We start from the raw sequence: 16,115 nt of genomic DNA, 5'->3' as shown, positions 1-16,115 counted from the left end.
GAAACACATTGGAGGAAAATGGGCTAGAGTCTCAATTACATTAAAGCTCCTTTACACCCCTGTGGCAATTTAAAGGGATCCTACAATGGATGTAAATGGGAATTAAGCCCAAATTATGTAAAGTATGTTCATGTGTGTGCCTGTGCACACACAATGTAAATTTTATTTCCAGTTTATTTTGTGTATTTGACTGCACTTTGCAGCTAGTCACTGTAGAATTGGTCAGTTACTTTTCCCGTTTTGTGTTTTGCCAGCTTTGCTCACCGCCACAGGGGAGAGAGACTTTTTTTTTTTTTTTAGATAGAGGAAAAACTTATTGTAAAACCACACAGTTTGAAAGGGGGAACTCAGGAGGCAGGTGAAGTACCTGAAAACGTCCTCAAAAACAACAAGGAGTCCGGTGGCACCTTAAAGACTAACAGATTTATTTGGGCATAAGCTTTCGTGGGTGTAAAAACCACTTCTTCAGATGCATGGAGTGAAAATTACAGATGCAGGCATTATATAATGACACATGAAGAGAAGGGAGTTACCTCACAAGTGGAGAACCAGTGTTGACAGGGCCAATTCAATCAGTGTGGATGTAGTCCACTCCCAATAATAGATGAGGAAAGCTTCCTGTAACTCTTTTTAAGTGACCAGATTTCTAGTTGGGTTTGTCCTTTACAATACACACAAACACACCAAACCGAACTCACCAGTGTGATTTTTATAGTGGCATGGTGACGACTGTATTGCCTTCCCACCCCCTGGTACTTTTGAAGATTTTAGGAGAATGTTAACATCTCTTTTGTTTAATGGTCAAACAAGGTGGACCCCGCTTACAGTGCATTTTGAAACGGGTAACCTCCATTGGGGGCGGGGGGGGGGTGTTTATAGGCAATGACTTCACTATGCATTGGTTTGGTTATGCCACAGACTTCCTATGTGACTCTGTGTGAGTTCTTGCTCTGTGCCTCAGTTCTCCACCTGTAAAATGGGAAAAAAATCTTTCCTCCTCCTCCTTCTCATATTAATATGCTATTGGCATTACCTGGAAGCCCATGTGAAATCAAATACCTTGCATAGTATATGAGAAGCCAAAAGAAAGTTCTGTGGTAGATTCACTGTGGAATTCCCCGCCCCCCCCCACACACAAATTGTACAAAACCAGGATTAATTTAAATTTCCCTTATCTCTTTCGTCCTCCCATCTTGCACAAAGGATGGCACTGGTCCACTTCTCTTCTACACCTTCTGCTTATTACAAGTTGCTTTGCTCCTTGTGGCTGGCTTCTTATATTTGAGTCCAGGTCATGCGTAGTTTTGAAGCAGCTGCAAGAAAGATTTCTCCCTTCATTCCTTTGGAGGGGGATCTACCTTTTGCCTAGTAGTGTGTGGGGGGGAGTCAGGTATTTGTGTTGCATTATTATTAATTTTCAGCAAGCATCGTAAGGACCTCTCTGCGGGCTTTCGAATCAGGATTTTTTGCTAAGTGCAGCCGTGCATTGACCTCTTAAATTCACATTATAGCAGAGTCCTTCAGTCTATCCAGAGGAATAGTTTTATGAGGGGCAGGGTGGGATTGTATAAACAGGAGTCTAGAAAGATGGTAACGAGAGACCCTGTGAAATTCTGCATCATAGAGGGGGCTCCAGGACCCCAGGGGGTGTTAGTCTTGCAATGAGAGCTGCCCCTTGCTCTGTCTTGGCAGTGGCAAGGCTGTAATTGCTTCAGCATGGTCAGGGGGAAGCAAACAAGATGGCCAAGAAATTAGGTAATTTTCAAGCAGCCAGACAAGCGGCTGTTATAGTAATTAATTGACTAATTCACTGTACAAACAAGAGCTCTTTAAACTGAGGAAGAGCTGGTCACATGACACAGATCTGCTTTCACTCGGAGAAATGCTTCAAATATTAGGCTGTGGAAGAGACATTTCTGTATCCGATTGCTCAGTAGTGCAGTAGTAGCCAAACCTCCTCCTCAATTGTTGTTGGCTCTGCAGAACAGTAGCTGATGAGTAATGTTCTTCAGAAAGATTGCAGGTACCCCGATCAGAGCAAATGTTCGCTAGACATGTGACAGATGTGTAAATAGAGTTAGTGACCCATTTTGAATTATTTAAAGTTATTGTATTTAACTTTTTTTTTTTTTTTAACTGATGGGATTACGGCAACAAAATGGTGGCTTGTGGGCCTTTTTTGAACTACTTGCATGACACTTTTTTAACATACCATCATGGCTTTTTCTAGGTGTGTCTCTGCAGAGTGGCCTTGTGGACAGAGCACTGACCTAGGTTTCAGGTGACCTGACTTCTATTCCCAGCTCTGGTACTGACTTTCTGGGACACCTTAGGCATGTCACTTCCCCCTTCCTGCACCTTCAAGACCCCATCTGTGAAATCAGGATAATGATACTGACCGCCTTTGGAAAGCGTTGTGAGATCTATGGATGAAAAATGCTAGATAAGAGTTAATTGTGCTCTTCAGTTTCTAAAACAGTTGAGCCAAGCAGCCAGTGTCTTGCTTCCTGCCTGAGAGTAAGAATCAAGGTGACATGTCGGAACTCAATGTTCGTAGCAGAGATGAAGCCTACAGGTGTGGTAGGAGAGCTGGCCTGGGAGCCAGGAGATCTAGGATTAATTCCTGGCTCTGCCATGGACTACCGATGTGACCATGAACACATTACTACTCACTGCTAGGACAGCTTGTAGGACTTTGGCCTGTCTGTCTGTCTGTTCCTCCTCTTGGATGGAGCTTCTCCCATTTATCCTTGAGGCGGCTCTGGTGCTTTCACCTGGTCCACACACAGTTTTTATGAATTTAACCAAACTAATTTTTTTTGTTAAAGTGGTACAGCCCCTGCTGTGGTCACAGTCCTGCTGGCAGAAAAGTGCCTTATACTATAGTTTATTCCTTAAATGTACCGGAATGAGTTATACCAGTATAATCACCAATATAACTGCACCCAAACTAGAGAGCTATATGTAGACTAGTTTTGAACCAGTATAGTTAAAATGGTATAAAAATTGTGTGTAGACGAGCTCTTTGGGGCAGGGGCTTCTCCTACTATGCGTGTGTAGCACGGCTAGCACAGTGGGGCACGGATCACAGCTGAGGCCTATGGGTGCTTGTGCCAGACGAATAAATGCTGCTGATGGTCCTGAGGTTCCGTTCCCAGCTGTGTCACAGACTCCATCTCTCCGTGCCTCTGGTTTCCCGTCGGAAAATGCGGCTCACTGTACCTAACGCACCCTTGGTGTCACGAGGTTTAATTTCACCTGTGGCGTGCTTGTGCTCCGCCTCTCATGAAAGATGCGATAGGTGTGCATATAATTCTCCTCCCTCAAGCTTAGCTCCCACTAGCTTCCGTGGAAGCTGAGCTCGAGTGGGGGCCGTGCCATTAAGTGTCGACAGGTTGGTATGGTGTTCCACGAATGCTTTTCAGTGTGGCGGCAGCTCTTGAGTGTGTAACGGGGGGGTTAACCGGACATGCTTTTCGTAGTGACTTTTGAGATAGGAACGGCAGATTCAGCAGACACCTGAATGTGGAAACATTTGCCAAATGATCAGACTTGTAGGCGAGTTGCGCTCTTGATGACAGGTAATTAGCTGGGCGTTCATACAAAACACCTAACTCAAGCCAGATCAAGCTAGTACATACTTCATCCTGAGCTGCTTGTTTAAACAATTTAATTTCTGTTTGTTCCAGACGACTGAATAACAATGAGCTGACAGCAATTCCATCCCTGAGATCTCCTTCTTCCCACATCGTCTCCCTCTATCTGTAAGTCATTGCTCCAGCATGCCTGATCTTTTTGCTTTCAACAGTCGGTTGTCATTTACAGGGTGGCATAAAGTGTTACTGACGGAACGCAAGTTCCGGTGCCGCCAGCTTTTGGGCTTTTATGTGAGCCTCCTGATACGTGGTGGTTTTACTAAAGCCCAAACTCCTGGAGTCAGGAGAACCTCAGCTCTTATTAAAGCAAATCTCTAGCCCGAGTGATCGCAGAGAAATGCTGGAAGATGTGACCTGAGTGCACCCTAAAGGCTAAAATCCGGAAGGCAAATAAAAAGAAACCAAAATTAATTAATTAATTAAAGAAATCTCAAGTGTTTAAGCCACTCATGATTTTGGGAGGCCTGACTTTTGACCATGGGGATAGCGGTAATACTGCAAGTCAGAGGGCTGTGCAGAGAACTTCCAATTCAGAGGAAGGGAAGCATTTCAGGAGTGGTAAACATCATGCAGGATAGTCACAGTCGGTAGTGAGACCGATTTTCAAATAAGGTGGAGCTTTCAGCCCCTGAGTCGCTGGAGAGAGAAGAGTGATGAGTAGGAGCATTCAGAGCAGCTGCCTTTTAATGAGCATTATGTAACTAAACTGGACTCTCATCTTCAGTTAGCAAACATTGGTATGAAAGTCTGAAATGTAACTTCTCAGGCATGGAGGTATTTCTCTCTCCCTCTAGTGATGGCTGGGATTACACATCTTAAAGGATGTATAAAGGGAAACTTAGCCCACTGCTCAAAACCTGCTTCCTGCATTCTGAGTCAACTCTAAAATTTGCCCAGGGAGCGATCCAACCAGCTAAATCAGCAATGAACCAGCAGCATCCTTTATCAGTGCATTGTGGCTGGCCAGTAGGAACACCTTTGTGTCTTAGGCTTTAACCTTGTGTTTGCCTCACCTGTGTTTACTTTTAAAAAACGAAACAGAATCAGCAGGCAGCACGGAGGGGACTTGGCTTAAAAATGTTGTTAATCATATTGCTGCTTGAGTCCGTAGCTCTGAGTTGTGTGCTGGCAGTGAGCCCTGTGTTCTGAAGGCAAAGCACGCCTGCTGACTGCCCGTCTCTCTTTTTAAGTTAACTCTTTCCAAGGTCAAGAAGGAGCTGTGACGCTTGACTGAGCACGGACTAGAGAGATGGTATTTTAGAAGGATTGTGTAGCTCTAACACACCCCTACTTTGTGTAAATGAAGCATGGGGTAGCTTGGGTTAGCATTGGTGTAACATTCAAAGGCCAAATGAAAATCTCAGAACGCTAGGGTGAATTAGTTCTCAGAAATATTATTTTATGGAGTCATCCAAAATAGGCAGCTGCCCTTTATCATCTCAACAGAGCCTATGGAGATGCCTCCAATTTACCAGAGGGCTTGATGGCCCAGTTCTGCTCAGCAGCACCAGTGTAAATCTAGACTAATACATTTCATGTGAAGTGGAGCTGCTCTGGATTTCAGTGGCTGTGACTGAGCAGAATTTGACACTGAGACTCTGAGCTTTGGTTGCTATTTCAGAATGTTTCCCTTCCTCCATCCTGACACCTACAGAGGAATTGCTAGACTGGAACCGTCTTAGAGTAGTGAGCCATTCTGTCTCTGAGGGTCTGTCTACACTGCAATTAAAAACACATGGCTGGCCTGTGTCAGCTGATCCAGGCTAAGGTGCTGTTTAATTGCAATGTAAATGTTGGGCTCATGCTGGAGCCCGGGCTCTGGGACCCCATGAGCGATAGCCTGAGCCTGAACTTCTACATGGCAATTAAATCGTGGCTTAGCCTGAGCATCTAAGTCAGCTGACACAGGCCAGCCCTGAGTGTTTAATTGGAGTGTAGACAAACCCTGATAAGAGATCACCCCTGTCTGCTGATTGGGGCAGGGAGGAGGGAGGGCGGAGTGAGGGCAGCTGGCTTCAACAGTGATATTGAGCATGCTCAGTCTGTGTGAGTATGCTTCAGTACAAGCCAAGCAACAAATCTGGGGGGGCACATGACCCCGCATTCCCCCCGCCCATGCGTCGCCTCTGCCTTCATGCTTCATTAAAAGATCCGGTAATCCCTCTAATCATAGGACTAGATCAAGGGGCCTCGAGAGGTCATCTAGTTCAGTCCCCTGCACTCATGGCAGGACAATTATGGAATACCGATAGCAGAAGTTTATTCCTAACCCTGTCCGTTGGGGGGTTGGTGTATGCCCATAGACATGAAGGTTTATCCTCACCCTCCCCTTTTTTTTTTTTTTTTTTTAACGTGGATGTTCTCATTATCCATATAGATAGCTAATGCTTTAATCTTTGAAAGTTTTTGGCCTCATTGATATCTTGTGGCCATAAATTCCACAGGTTAATTCTGTGTTGCATAAAAATAATTTCTTCCCATCAGTTGCCTTTCAATCAGTTTCATTGACTGTTCTTTGCTGTTGTATTAGAGTGTAAATACAAGCACCAGATTTTATCTTCTCTGTACAATTCATTATTTTCTATTCCTGTATCATGTTCACTTTTTTTTTAAAAAAAAAAGGCGGAGAGTGGGACTCTTTATATTTTAATCTCTGTTCTCATGAAATTCTTTCTAGGCCTCTAATTCTTTATATTGGTCATCTGCGGATCTCTTCTGTTTATTGGACCAGAACTGAACAGAGGGTTTCAGGTGGGGATGGGAGATAACTTGTTATAATGGCATTATAATGTTATCAATGTTATTTCCTATCCTGTCTAAAATATCTGCTCTAGGAATTACTTTGGGGAAGTTCTGTGGCCTGCGTAATACAGGAGGTCAGTCTAAGTGATCACAGTGGTTCTTTCTGGCCTTGGAATCTATGAATCTGTGATTCTGTGAGTTCTGTAAACGCCCTAAGATTTGGGCTTCTTTTTGCCTGTGCTGTATATGTAACAGATATTTTCACCGAGTTGCCCACCTTGACTCTTACAGTTAATGTAGAACCCAGCAATGAGCATGAGCAGTAGCTTTCATTGTGCATGACCTTGCATTTGTAAACACTGATGTGCGTCTCTTCCCCTTCACATTAGCTGCTGTTCTGCCTTTTCCACTAGTGTCGGTACCACTAGGTGATTTTCCCTCCAGGGCCTAAGCAACTGTGAATGCTTTGAAGCAACCTTGCTCTGCTGACAAAAATTACATTTATATTACTTAAAGCAAATGCAGAATAAAGTGAAACAAGTTGGCTCTGTTCCTGCCCTTCCATTAGGCTGTGTAAAAATATGTAAAGCAGAAGAACTTCCTCCCAGTCTCAATTCAGTTTGAGGAACTTAGCTTGAAATTGGCAGCCACATCTCTCTCTTTTGGCATGAGGTGAGTTTAGTTTTTATTTGAGATATGGTTCCTTTGAAATGTGGATACTAAGATCTAGTATTTGGGTTTAGTGCGCTTTTGCACATCCTAGGTAGGGGCAAAGCACTCTTCTGTTACCACCAGTCCTGGATCTATAGAGAGACCTTCAGCAAAATGGGTCAGCAATCACTTCTGGTTACTGGAAAAACGAGAAGGGTGCTGGCTTATACCTCAGCAGTTGTGGGTTGAAAGTTTTGCATATAAATTGCCAGCTTTCCTCAGCTGCCAAACATATATTACTCCCAATAGTTGGAGTTACGCTGCCTCTCTGCAATAAGGATCTTATTGTTTAGTCCGCTTAGGAGAATCCTGCAGGCAATTACATTTCATTTTAAGTTTTTATCACAGGCAATAAATGATCTAAAACTATGTTTAAAATGACCTGTGTTGATTGACATTACTAACCGATTGATTAACCATTAGAATAGATTACCAAGGGAAGAGAGACATTCTCCATCACTTGGAATCTTTAAATGAAAGAGATGCTGAAGTTCAACCACAAGTTATTGGACTTCATGGAGGAATTACTGGGTTACTGGCTGGTGTTCTGTAGGAAGTCAGACTAGATGATCGTAGTGGTCTCTTCTAGCCTTAAAATTGTAAATCTATAACTGGGAATGTTGCACAGGTCAAACCCAGAGTGAAAATTCAGAATTAAGGTGACAGGTTTCAGAGTAACAGCCGTGTTAGTCTGTATTCGCAAAAAGAAAAAGAGTACTTGTGGCACCTTAGAGACTAACCAATTTATTTGAGCATGAGCTTTCGTGAGCTACAGCTCACTTCATCGGATGCATACCGTGGAAACTGCAGCGGACTTTATATACACACAGAGATCATAAAACAATACCTCCTCCCACCCCACTGTCCTGCTGGTAATAGCTTATCTAAAGTGATCATCAAGTTGGGCCATTTCCAGCACAAATCCAGGTTTTCTCACCCTCCACCCCCCCACACACAAACTCACTCTCCTGCTGGTAATAGCCCATCCAAAGTGACAACTCTCTACACAATGTGCATGATAATCAAGGTGGGCCATTTCCTGCACAAATCCAGGTTCTCTCACCCCCTCAGCCCCCTCCAAAAAACACACACACAAACTCACTATCCTGCTGGTAATAGCTCATCCAAAGTGACCACTCTCCCTACAATGTGCATGATAATCAAGGTGGGCCATTTCCAGCATAAATCCAGGTTTTCTCACTCCTCCCACCCCCATACACACACAAACTCACTCTTCTGCTGGTAATAGCTCATCTAAAGTGACCACTCTCCCTACAATGTGCATGGTAATCAAGGTGGGCCATGTCCAGCACAAACCTTTATTTGTGCTGGAAATGGCCCAACTTGATGATCACTTTAGATAAGCTATTACCAGCAGGACAGTGGGGTGGGAGGAGGTATTGTTTTATGATCTCTGTGTGTATATAAAGTCTGCTGCAGTTTCCATGGTATGCATCCGATGAAGTGAGCTGTAGCTCACGAAAGCTCATGCTCAAATAAATTGGTTAGTCTCTAAGGTGCCACAAGTACTCCTTTTCTTTTTGAGAATTAAGGTGGTCATTTTGTCCTGTAAGAGAGAAACTGGATTACGCCTCAGTGTGTTGCACAGCAGCATATTCCTTCTTTTAAAGAAAAATAAATATATTCCTGTTTTTTTTAAATGTTTACAAATGTTTGAAGTGTGTTTACCTCAGAAACCTCTCAAGTAGATTGTGCATTGCATCAGTCTAAGTATTTTCCGGAAGCACATGAATGTAATATAAGAGCAATACTGTCATTCTAATAACCCTTTTGAATGGATCAAGCAGCTAATCTGTGCCTCTCTCCCTGCCTGAATTGGGGGGGAGGGAGGAGGGGCGGGGACAGGAGAATATAACTACCCTTAACACTGCAACATTGCTAAGAAACTCAGAACTAAAGCAGTGGGTAAAACTGCCCATGGCCAAGAATTTATAAAAGTGACTAATGATTTTGGGTGTCTCCCAGATTTTGGTGCCTAACCCGAGATACTTTTAAAGGGGCCTGATTTCCAGAGGGCGGGTTCAGCACTTTCTGAAAATCACATTCCTCACGTGTCTCGGGTTAAGCACCTGGAATCACTTGTCACCTCTGACAGTCTTGGCCTATGTACTTTGTGGCAGAACTTGAAATCATTAGAATGAACTTTGTATGTGTCTATCCCATCAGTATGTTTTCTCGAAGGACCTCATCCCAAATCTTTTATAGTTTACACAGGCTTGTTAAGTTTATCTGGTTGGTTTCTCACTTGATACAGGATGGACACCAAGAACAGCTTTTTCTTTGTTTTCTTCTGATGTGGACTGTTTCTGCTGGACCTGTTAGTCTTCTGCCTCAGAAAGATTTATCTAGGCTGGTACTTGGCATCTTTTAGAAATGTGAGCGTGGGTGAAAACAGGATTAGGTGGGACAGGATAAAAGGACGGAACCCCTTTTATTACCCTAGCACAGTGGTTCTCAACCTGTTTATCATTGTTGGCTGCATATGCGGCCCACAGAGTGTTACCTGGTCCACAGGTTGAGAACCACAGTGCCTCCCCACCTAATCCTCTCCACCAATCCCTATGCTCAGCGCCCTCCACCCAGAGACCCCTTCATAGAATGGGGCCAGGAGTGGAGAGTCAGGCGTGGGGCAGAGACCCCGACCCCGGACCCCACAGTGCGGGGCCGGGGCACAGCCAGGATCCAGAGCCCACTATGCGGCAGCCCACCCGCTGTCTGCCGGGACCTTGAGCCTTCTGTTTGTCTGGCAGAGTCAAGCACTGGAAAGTTATCAAATGCCTGAATTAAGATTGTCCCTTGTGTGTGTGTGTGCACTATGAAACATTATTCAATCACATAGCTTTTTTCCCCACAGGACTTCTATATCATTAATTAAATGTGTAGTTAATTAGTCTTAGGGTAGCCTTAATACTGGCATTGCCTAACTTTTGGCTTTACAACCCCAAGTTTAATCATAGCATATCTCTCTTTTGTGACAAACCTGAACTTCACCAACCTATGGAGAGGGCTGTAGTTCACTGAAAACTACCCCTAAGGACCTGTGGTGTTCATGTTACCTCGTCCCCATGTGACGTGTGGTATTACATGAAAAGCTTTTATTGGCAGGATGATTCTGAAACCATGCTGCAAACCTTCAGGTGTTGCAGGCTGGTAGCAGTGATACAAATAAATCACATGCAACAAATCAGTGATGCCCATAATTGTGGTGGTGAAGATAAATTGTAAAATGGTTTAATTATTCATAGAACAGCCAATTCATTTGCCTTGCACTTTGAAAGTGTCGCCAAAGCAGTTCATCTCCCACAACAGCAGACATAAGGGCCTTGGTAAAGCTTTTAATAGAATAGGGTGGGTGTGGGGGGAATATCTGTGTATGAGTTACCAAATAAAGACAGCACCAGACATTAAGTGCAAACATCTGTTACATTATAACTCCAGAGCCAGAAAAGTCAGCTTTTAGGGCCAGAGTCTGATGTACGTCTGAACTAATTCTGAAATGACATTGGAGTCACTGAGTGCAGAATCTGTCCCGTAATTCCCACCACAGTTCCTAGATTTGAACGTTTGGGAGGTGATGGCAGGATGCGCTCATCAGTGTGCTCTTAGCTGTGGAATGCCCTGGCCAACGTTCTGCTGTAACCAAGTATGTTAACACTCTGGTCCCTGTGTAAGACCTTTTGCCTTAGGCTTCTACCTGATGTTTCTCTGTGTGAGATGACGGGTGCATGGCTGTGTGACAGAGCTAGTTTTTAGCATTGGGGTGAGTCCTTTTGATGAAGTCACGGGGCCAGGGAAAATGATAGAGAACACAGAACTCCCTGTGGACTAGAATACACTGGATGTTGAGACCGATGGTCAAGAACAAAACCATTTTTGCAGTACTGTAGTGCAAAGAAAGAATAGGCAAAATTTTCCCTCAGAAACTCAAAACAGCCTAACAGAATGACCTTAGCAAATAGAAGCCCACTCATTGCCAAGGCTGAAATATCTCATGCTTATTAGCACAGAGGATGATTTTTCTGGAAAGTTCGGATTGGCTGAGAGGAAGAGTGGTCTCATGATTACAGTGCTAATCTGGGCTGAGGGAGGCCCCAAGATCAGTTCCCTCCTCTGCCACAGACTAAGTCTTGTGTGACCTGGGAAAGTCACTTAGTTCCCCCATTTGTACAGTGGGAGTAATAGTATGTGCCTACCTCACAGGGGTGTTGTGAGGTGTTCAGGTAATAGTTATGGGGGGGCCATATGAGTACACATGGATAGCCTGAAAATAAGGGCTTACACAAGTGCGGTAAATATAGTGTACTACTGTGGTACTGCCTATGGTGGTTGTAGTCATCCTCCGTTGGCTAAGAATCAAGGAGGCTCACAGATTAAATACATTAAAATAACTTTCATTTTTTCCATTGTAACTCATCTAAAACCCTAAATGTCTCAAAACAGAAGTGGGCCGTGACCTGGACCATTCAGCTGTCTGTTGACAAAAATAAAGCTGTTTGAGCTAATCTGGCCCCTCGACTTTGCTCAAAGTAAGCACGGAGGACGAGGAAACCAGAGCAAGGATTTTTTTTTGGAGCAAAAGAGTGGAAAACAGGATTAGCTGGTTCATAAAGGACACAGCAGTGCTCTACACTGTATTGACGAGTGAAGGAACATCACTCGGATTTCTCTGCTGCCAAACTGAGCATAAAACTCTTGAAAAATCAAATTGCTTTACAGGCTTATTAATGGAAAGATCAATTCATCTTAAATTGTAATTAAACAGAGCGGCCTAATAGAGGAGGGTAAACTATCTTCTGTACCATGGGCAAGATATATCTCGTAAAATAAAGCCCCGAATAAAGGAGGGCAAATAATTGGCAATTAGGATTGGTGGGGGACAAACTAGACCTATGAAATGCCCTGCTTGCTCAAGAGTGTCTCTGAGCACCAAGACAGTCACTAAGGTTCATTGTGAAAAGATTCATAGATTTGTAAGGCCAGAGGGGACCGTTATGACAGTTTGGTCTGACCTCCTGCATAACACAGGCTAGAGAATCTCACCCAATAATTTCTGCATTAAGCCCATAACTTCTGTTTGAGCTAGAGCATATCTTTTAGAAAGACGTCCGGTTTTGATTTAAAGTCTCAGAGGGACGGAGAATCCACCATGTCCCTCGATAAGCTGTTTAAATGGTTAATTACCCTTACTGCTAAAAATTGGTGTCTTTATTTCCAGTCTGAATTTGTCTGGCTTCAGCTTCCAGCCTTTGGAATTTGTTATGCCTCTCTCTGCTGGATTAAAGAACCTTTTACTATCAGAAATCTCCATCATGGATTAATTGGAAGGATATTGAAGTATATCTTCCCCCCCCCACCCCCCAGCTTCTGTTCTCTCTCTGTCTCAGCTGAATACTTAAGAAAGTGGCAAAGGTTATAGTAACACCATTTTTACTGCCTGCTGCTCTGCTGTCTTGTCATACAATTTGTAAAATCAAATACTTGTTTCTAATGTCACCTAAAGTTTAGTTGGCCTTCATCCATAGGGGGTGAATATGCACTGCTGCTTTAACAGAAGTGGTGCAAGCAAGCACTGTACTATCCTGTTTGCTGGAACCAAACCTAATCACTTAATAAAACATTTCCAAAATTCTTTCATTTTATTCAGCTGCTCCGAGTACTTGATGTCACTGAGTGCCTAGCACAACGAGGTCTATGACTAGGCTATGCTAATACAAGTACTTAATAATAATTGAGGCAAATGATTCTGACACTACTTAGCTTTGCTAGGTAAGGCAAGGAAAGATGGCCTTGTGGTCTAATTCCTGGCTGTGTCACAGACTCCCAGTGGTGACTGTAGGCAAGTCATTTAATCTCCGTGCCTCAGTTTCCCTCATCTGTGGACAGGGATAACACCATTTCCCTACTTTACGGGGCTCTGTGAAGATAAATGAATTAATGTTTGCGAGATGCGTAGATACTATTGTGATGGAGCTATGTAAGTACTGTGACAAAGTTCCTCCTCTACCTTGGTGGGTCTTGCACTTATTGGTGGATTTGCTTGCCTCAGAGGTTTACGGCAGCCCTCAGTTTGGCTACTTTTGTGGCTCAAATCTGCCGTTCACTCAGATAACCTCATCACTGGCCAGCATGGGGAAAAAGAGAACAACCCCCCACAGTCTCTCCTGATCCACCATGTAGGTTGGGGAACAGCTCAGAGACCTCCTCTCTGGTGGAACCCACAGTCCAGGTCAACTCCTCCTGTGTCTGAGCAGGAGTTGGGAGGTTTGGGGGGAACGCAGGCCTGCCCTCTACTCCGGGTTCCAGCCCAGGGCCCTGTGGAGTGCAGCTGTCTAGAGTGCCTCCTGGAATGGCTGTGCGACAGCTATCTGGTGTCTGATAACGCACCTCTCCCTAACTGAAGTGAGGTCCTTTTTAAACCCAGGTGCCCTGATTAGTCAGCCTGTCCTAATTGATTCTAGCATCTTCTTAATTGGCTCCAGGTATCTTAATTAGCCTGCCTGCCTTAACTGGTTCCACCAAGTTCCTGCTTGTTCTGGAGCTGCCCCTGTCACCTTACCCAGGGGAAAGGGATCTACTTAATTTGGGACTAATAGATCTGCCTTCTGTCACTCTTCTGTAGCCATCTGGCCTGACCCTGTCACAGTACCTAGATAAATGGAAGACTGGTCTTCCTGTTTTCACTAGATACCACTTAGAGTGTGTCCACACTGCATTGTAAACTTGGGTTGGTGGGACCCGGGCTTGTGGACTCTGTTCACAAATCCACACTGCATTGTAAACCTAGGTTTACAGTTGCTGGACTCTGGACTCGCAGCTGTGTTATCACATCAATGCTGCTCTGCACAGACCTTTTGACTTAGATCTGTGGCTTGAGCTGTGTCTACACTGCAAAATGACAGGTCTTGGACCCAAGTATCAGCGGAACTCGGGCTCTGACCCCTCCCCCTAGCAGGTTCCTAGGACCTGGGTCCTGAGTGCTTGCTGACCCGAGTCAAGACTGATTTGTGTGTGGATGGAATTGGGGGTTGGGCTGAGTCAGCGCCCATGCTTAGTGTGCAGTGTAGACATACTGTTAGAGGTCTCAGGAGTTGTATATTGTGATCTCTAACCTTAACTGAAGGGGGAGGGTGGTGATTCTTTAGCAAACATTTATTATTCCAGTTGTTAATTAGCTATTGAGTTAACATACAGACTTTTTAACAGTGTGATTAAACCTCCTTCCCCGCTCCATTGTTCAACTTTCTCTTGACTCTTGTGAGGACGCCATCCTCCAGTGCACATAACACGCACGTTTCTTATGGCAAAAACGAAGCAGGAAAAAATGCTTAAAAAGAAAACCCCTTTGTCTTTATACATCAAAAAGAAGGAAAGAATCCAGCACACAAGCCCAATTTTTTTGCTCTTTTTGAGTTGTTTCTATCATCGTAGATCCTAGAGCCTTACCGTGGACCAGGATCCCATTGTGCTATGTGCTGTATGAAAACAGAACAAAAAGACGTTCCCTGCCTCAAAGAGCTTCCAATCTAAGTGTAAAACAAGAGGCAGCAGGTGGGAACAGACAGATACACGGGAGTTCAAGCGTAACAGATGACACAGACTTTGCCCCAGAGAGCATACAGTCTAAAGTTAGTCAAATCATGACTCATTAAGCAGCTGTTTTGAAGAGTTTGCAATCTGCAAGTCATCTTTCCATGCGTAAAAAAGAATGACCAAATAATTAGAAAGCCAGAATGTGGGGAAAATCTCTGTCAGCTCAGTCTTCATCACTGCCTGCAACTTTGTCATCTAAATTATCTTTATTTCTTAATTATGAGTACAAAGTTCTTTGTATCTGTCAAAAGCCAGAAAAATAACTACTGCTTTCAACTTACTATTACTTGTCATTTTCTCAGAATCCTGCCCCCCCCCGCCCCGACATCAGCACTTGCTTGTATAAAATCATCTCTCAACAGTTTAAATCCCCGAATTTGCATTTGCTTTGCAACATTAAGATACTTTTACCATGAAAGAATATATTTCTTAGGTAGCTGATTGAATTATATTCAAAATGAAAAACTATTAAGTGTACAACAGAGTATTTGCCTGCATTCTCCATTATAGCCTTAACTAAAACTTTAAAGCTCTGGGGTGACAAAATGCCTCCTAACCAATTAAAGGCAGATCAGATTGAAATACAAAATTCTTCCCAACAGAGCAGGTTAAGTAGAGGCTACGTCTCTACCCTCTATCCTCTCTTTTAAACCTTAGACTCAAAGATTGACCACGCAAGACTTACTCCTTAGCAATTTCTGTTTTACAATGAATTACATTTTCTCAAATGAGAGTACTGGAAAATCATTTTAAACCATTTGATCCTGCTTTTGTAAAAAGCTAGGTCTTTTTGCACTTCGCCTTCCATCCCCATCTAGTTCATTAGAGATTGTAAAATCAGAATTGAATTTTTCATCCATTTTTTAAATGATGTAATCAGAATAATTCCCTCATTCTACAGAGGAAAATGTCTTTTCCCACAGGATATGCTTGCCCAGTGATGATGATGGCACCCAGTACTGGACATTTTCGGCGAGTGGAGGAGCTGATTTGACTATGCCAGAGTCCAGGGTTAATCTGAGATCCTAGATGCCAAAAATCGAAACCAGGACTGATGAAAGTATTCCTGACACTCTGGCCTTTATCTTCTCAAATTTAACCCTGGATGGCAGCCTTAAACATGACACGCCATACCAATATAACAAGAAAAGGGACCCATTAGTGCAGGAACTTTTAGAGATTCTGCCTGCATGAAGTGGTAGTTACAAGATCCCGTGACTTCTTCAGATGTGAAGTTTGAGGCCATGACTTCTAGGCTCTGGCTCAAAAGGACCAAATGTTGTGTCAAGAACAATGAAGAGGAGTTGAAGATTTTGTTTCTGGCACTGCTTAAAAGTAACACTACAACAGATAAACGAAATCCTTAGAGAATTTACTATTCTCTAATATGGCTTG

The 16,115-nt window shown here is 43.6% G+C and overlaps 1 protein-coding gene across 2 annotated transcripts in view; it reads left to right on the top strand.

Annotated features, from left to right (window-relative positions):
• LRIG1 (leucine rich repeats and immunoglobulin like domains 1) overlaps positions 1–16,115 on the top strand; it is a 128,069-nt gene that overhangs the window by 56,009 nt on the left and 55,945 nt on the right. For both annotated transcript variants that reach the window (XR_012159755.1, XM_073351038.1), the window contains exon 3: positions 3,690–3,764. Coding sequence is in view for 1 of the 2 variants with exons in the window: in XM_073351038.1 (XP_073207139.1) it covers positions 3,690–3,764 (75 nt within the window). In the remaining variant the exon portion in view is untranslated. The remainder of the gene's footprint in view (positions 1–3,689; positions 3,765–16,115) is intronic.

Source organism: Lepidochelys kempii, chromosome 7 (genome assembly GCF_965140265.1).
Source record: "Lepidochelys kempii isolate rLepKem1 chromosome 7, rLepKem1.hap2, whole genome shotgun sequence".
NCBI lineage: Eukaryota > Metazoa > Chordata > Testudines > Cheloniidae > Lepidochelys > Lepidochelys kempii.
This window is presented reverse-complemented; position numbering and strand designations above follow the sequence as displayed.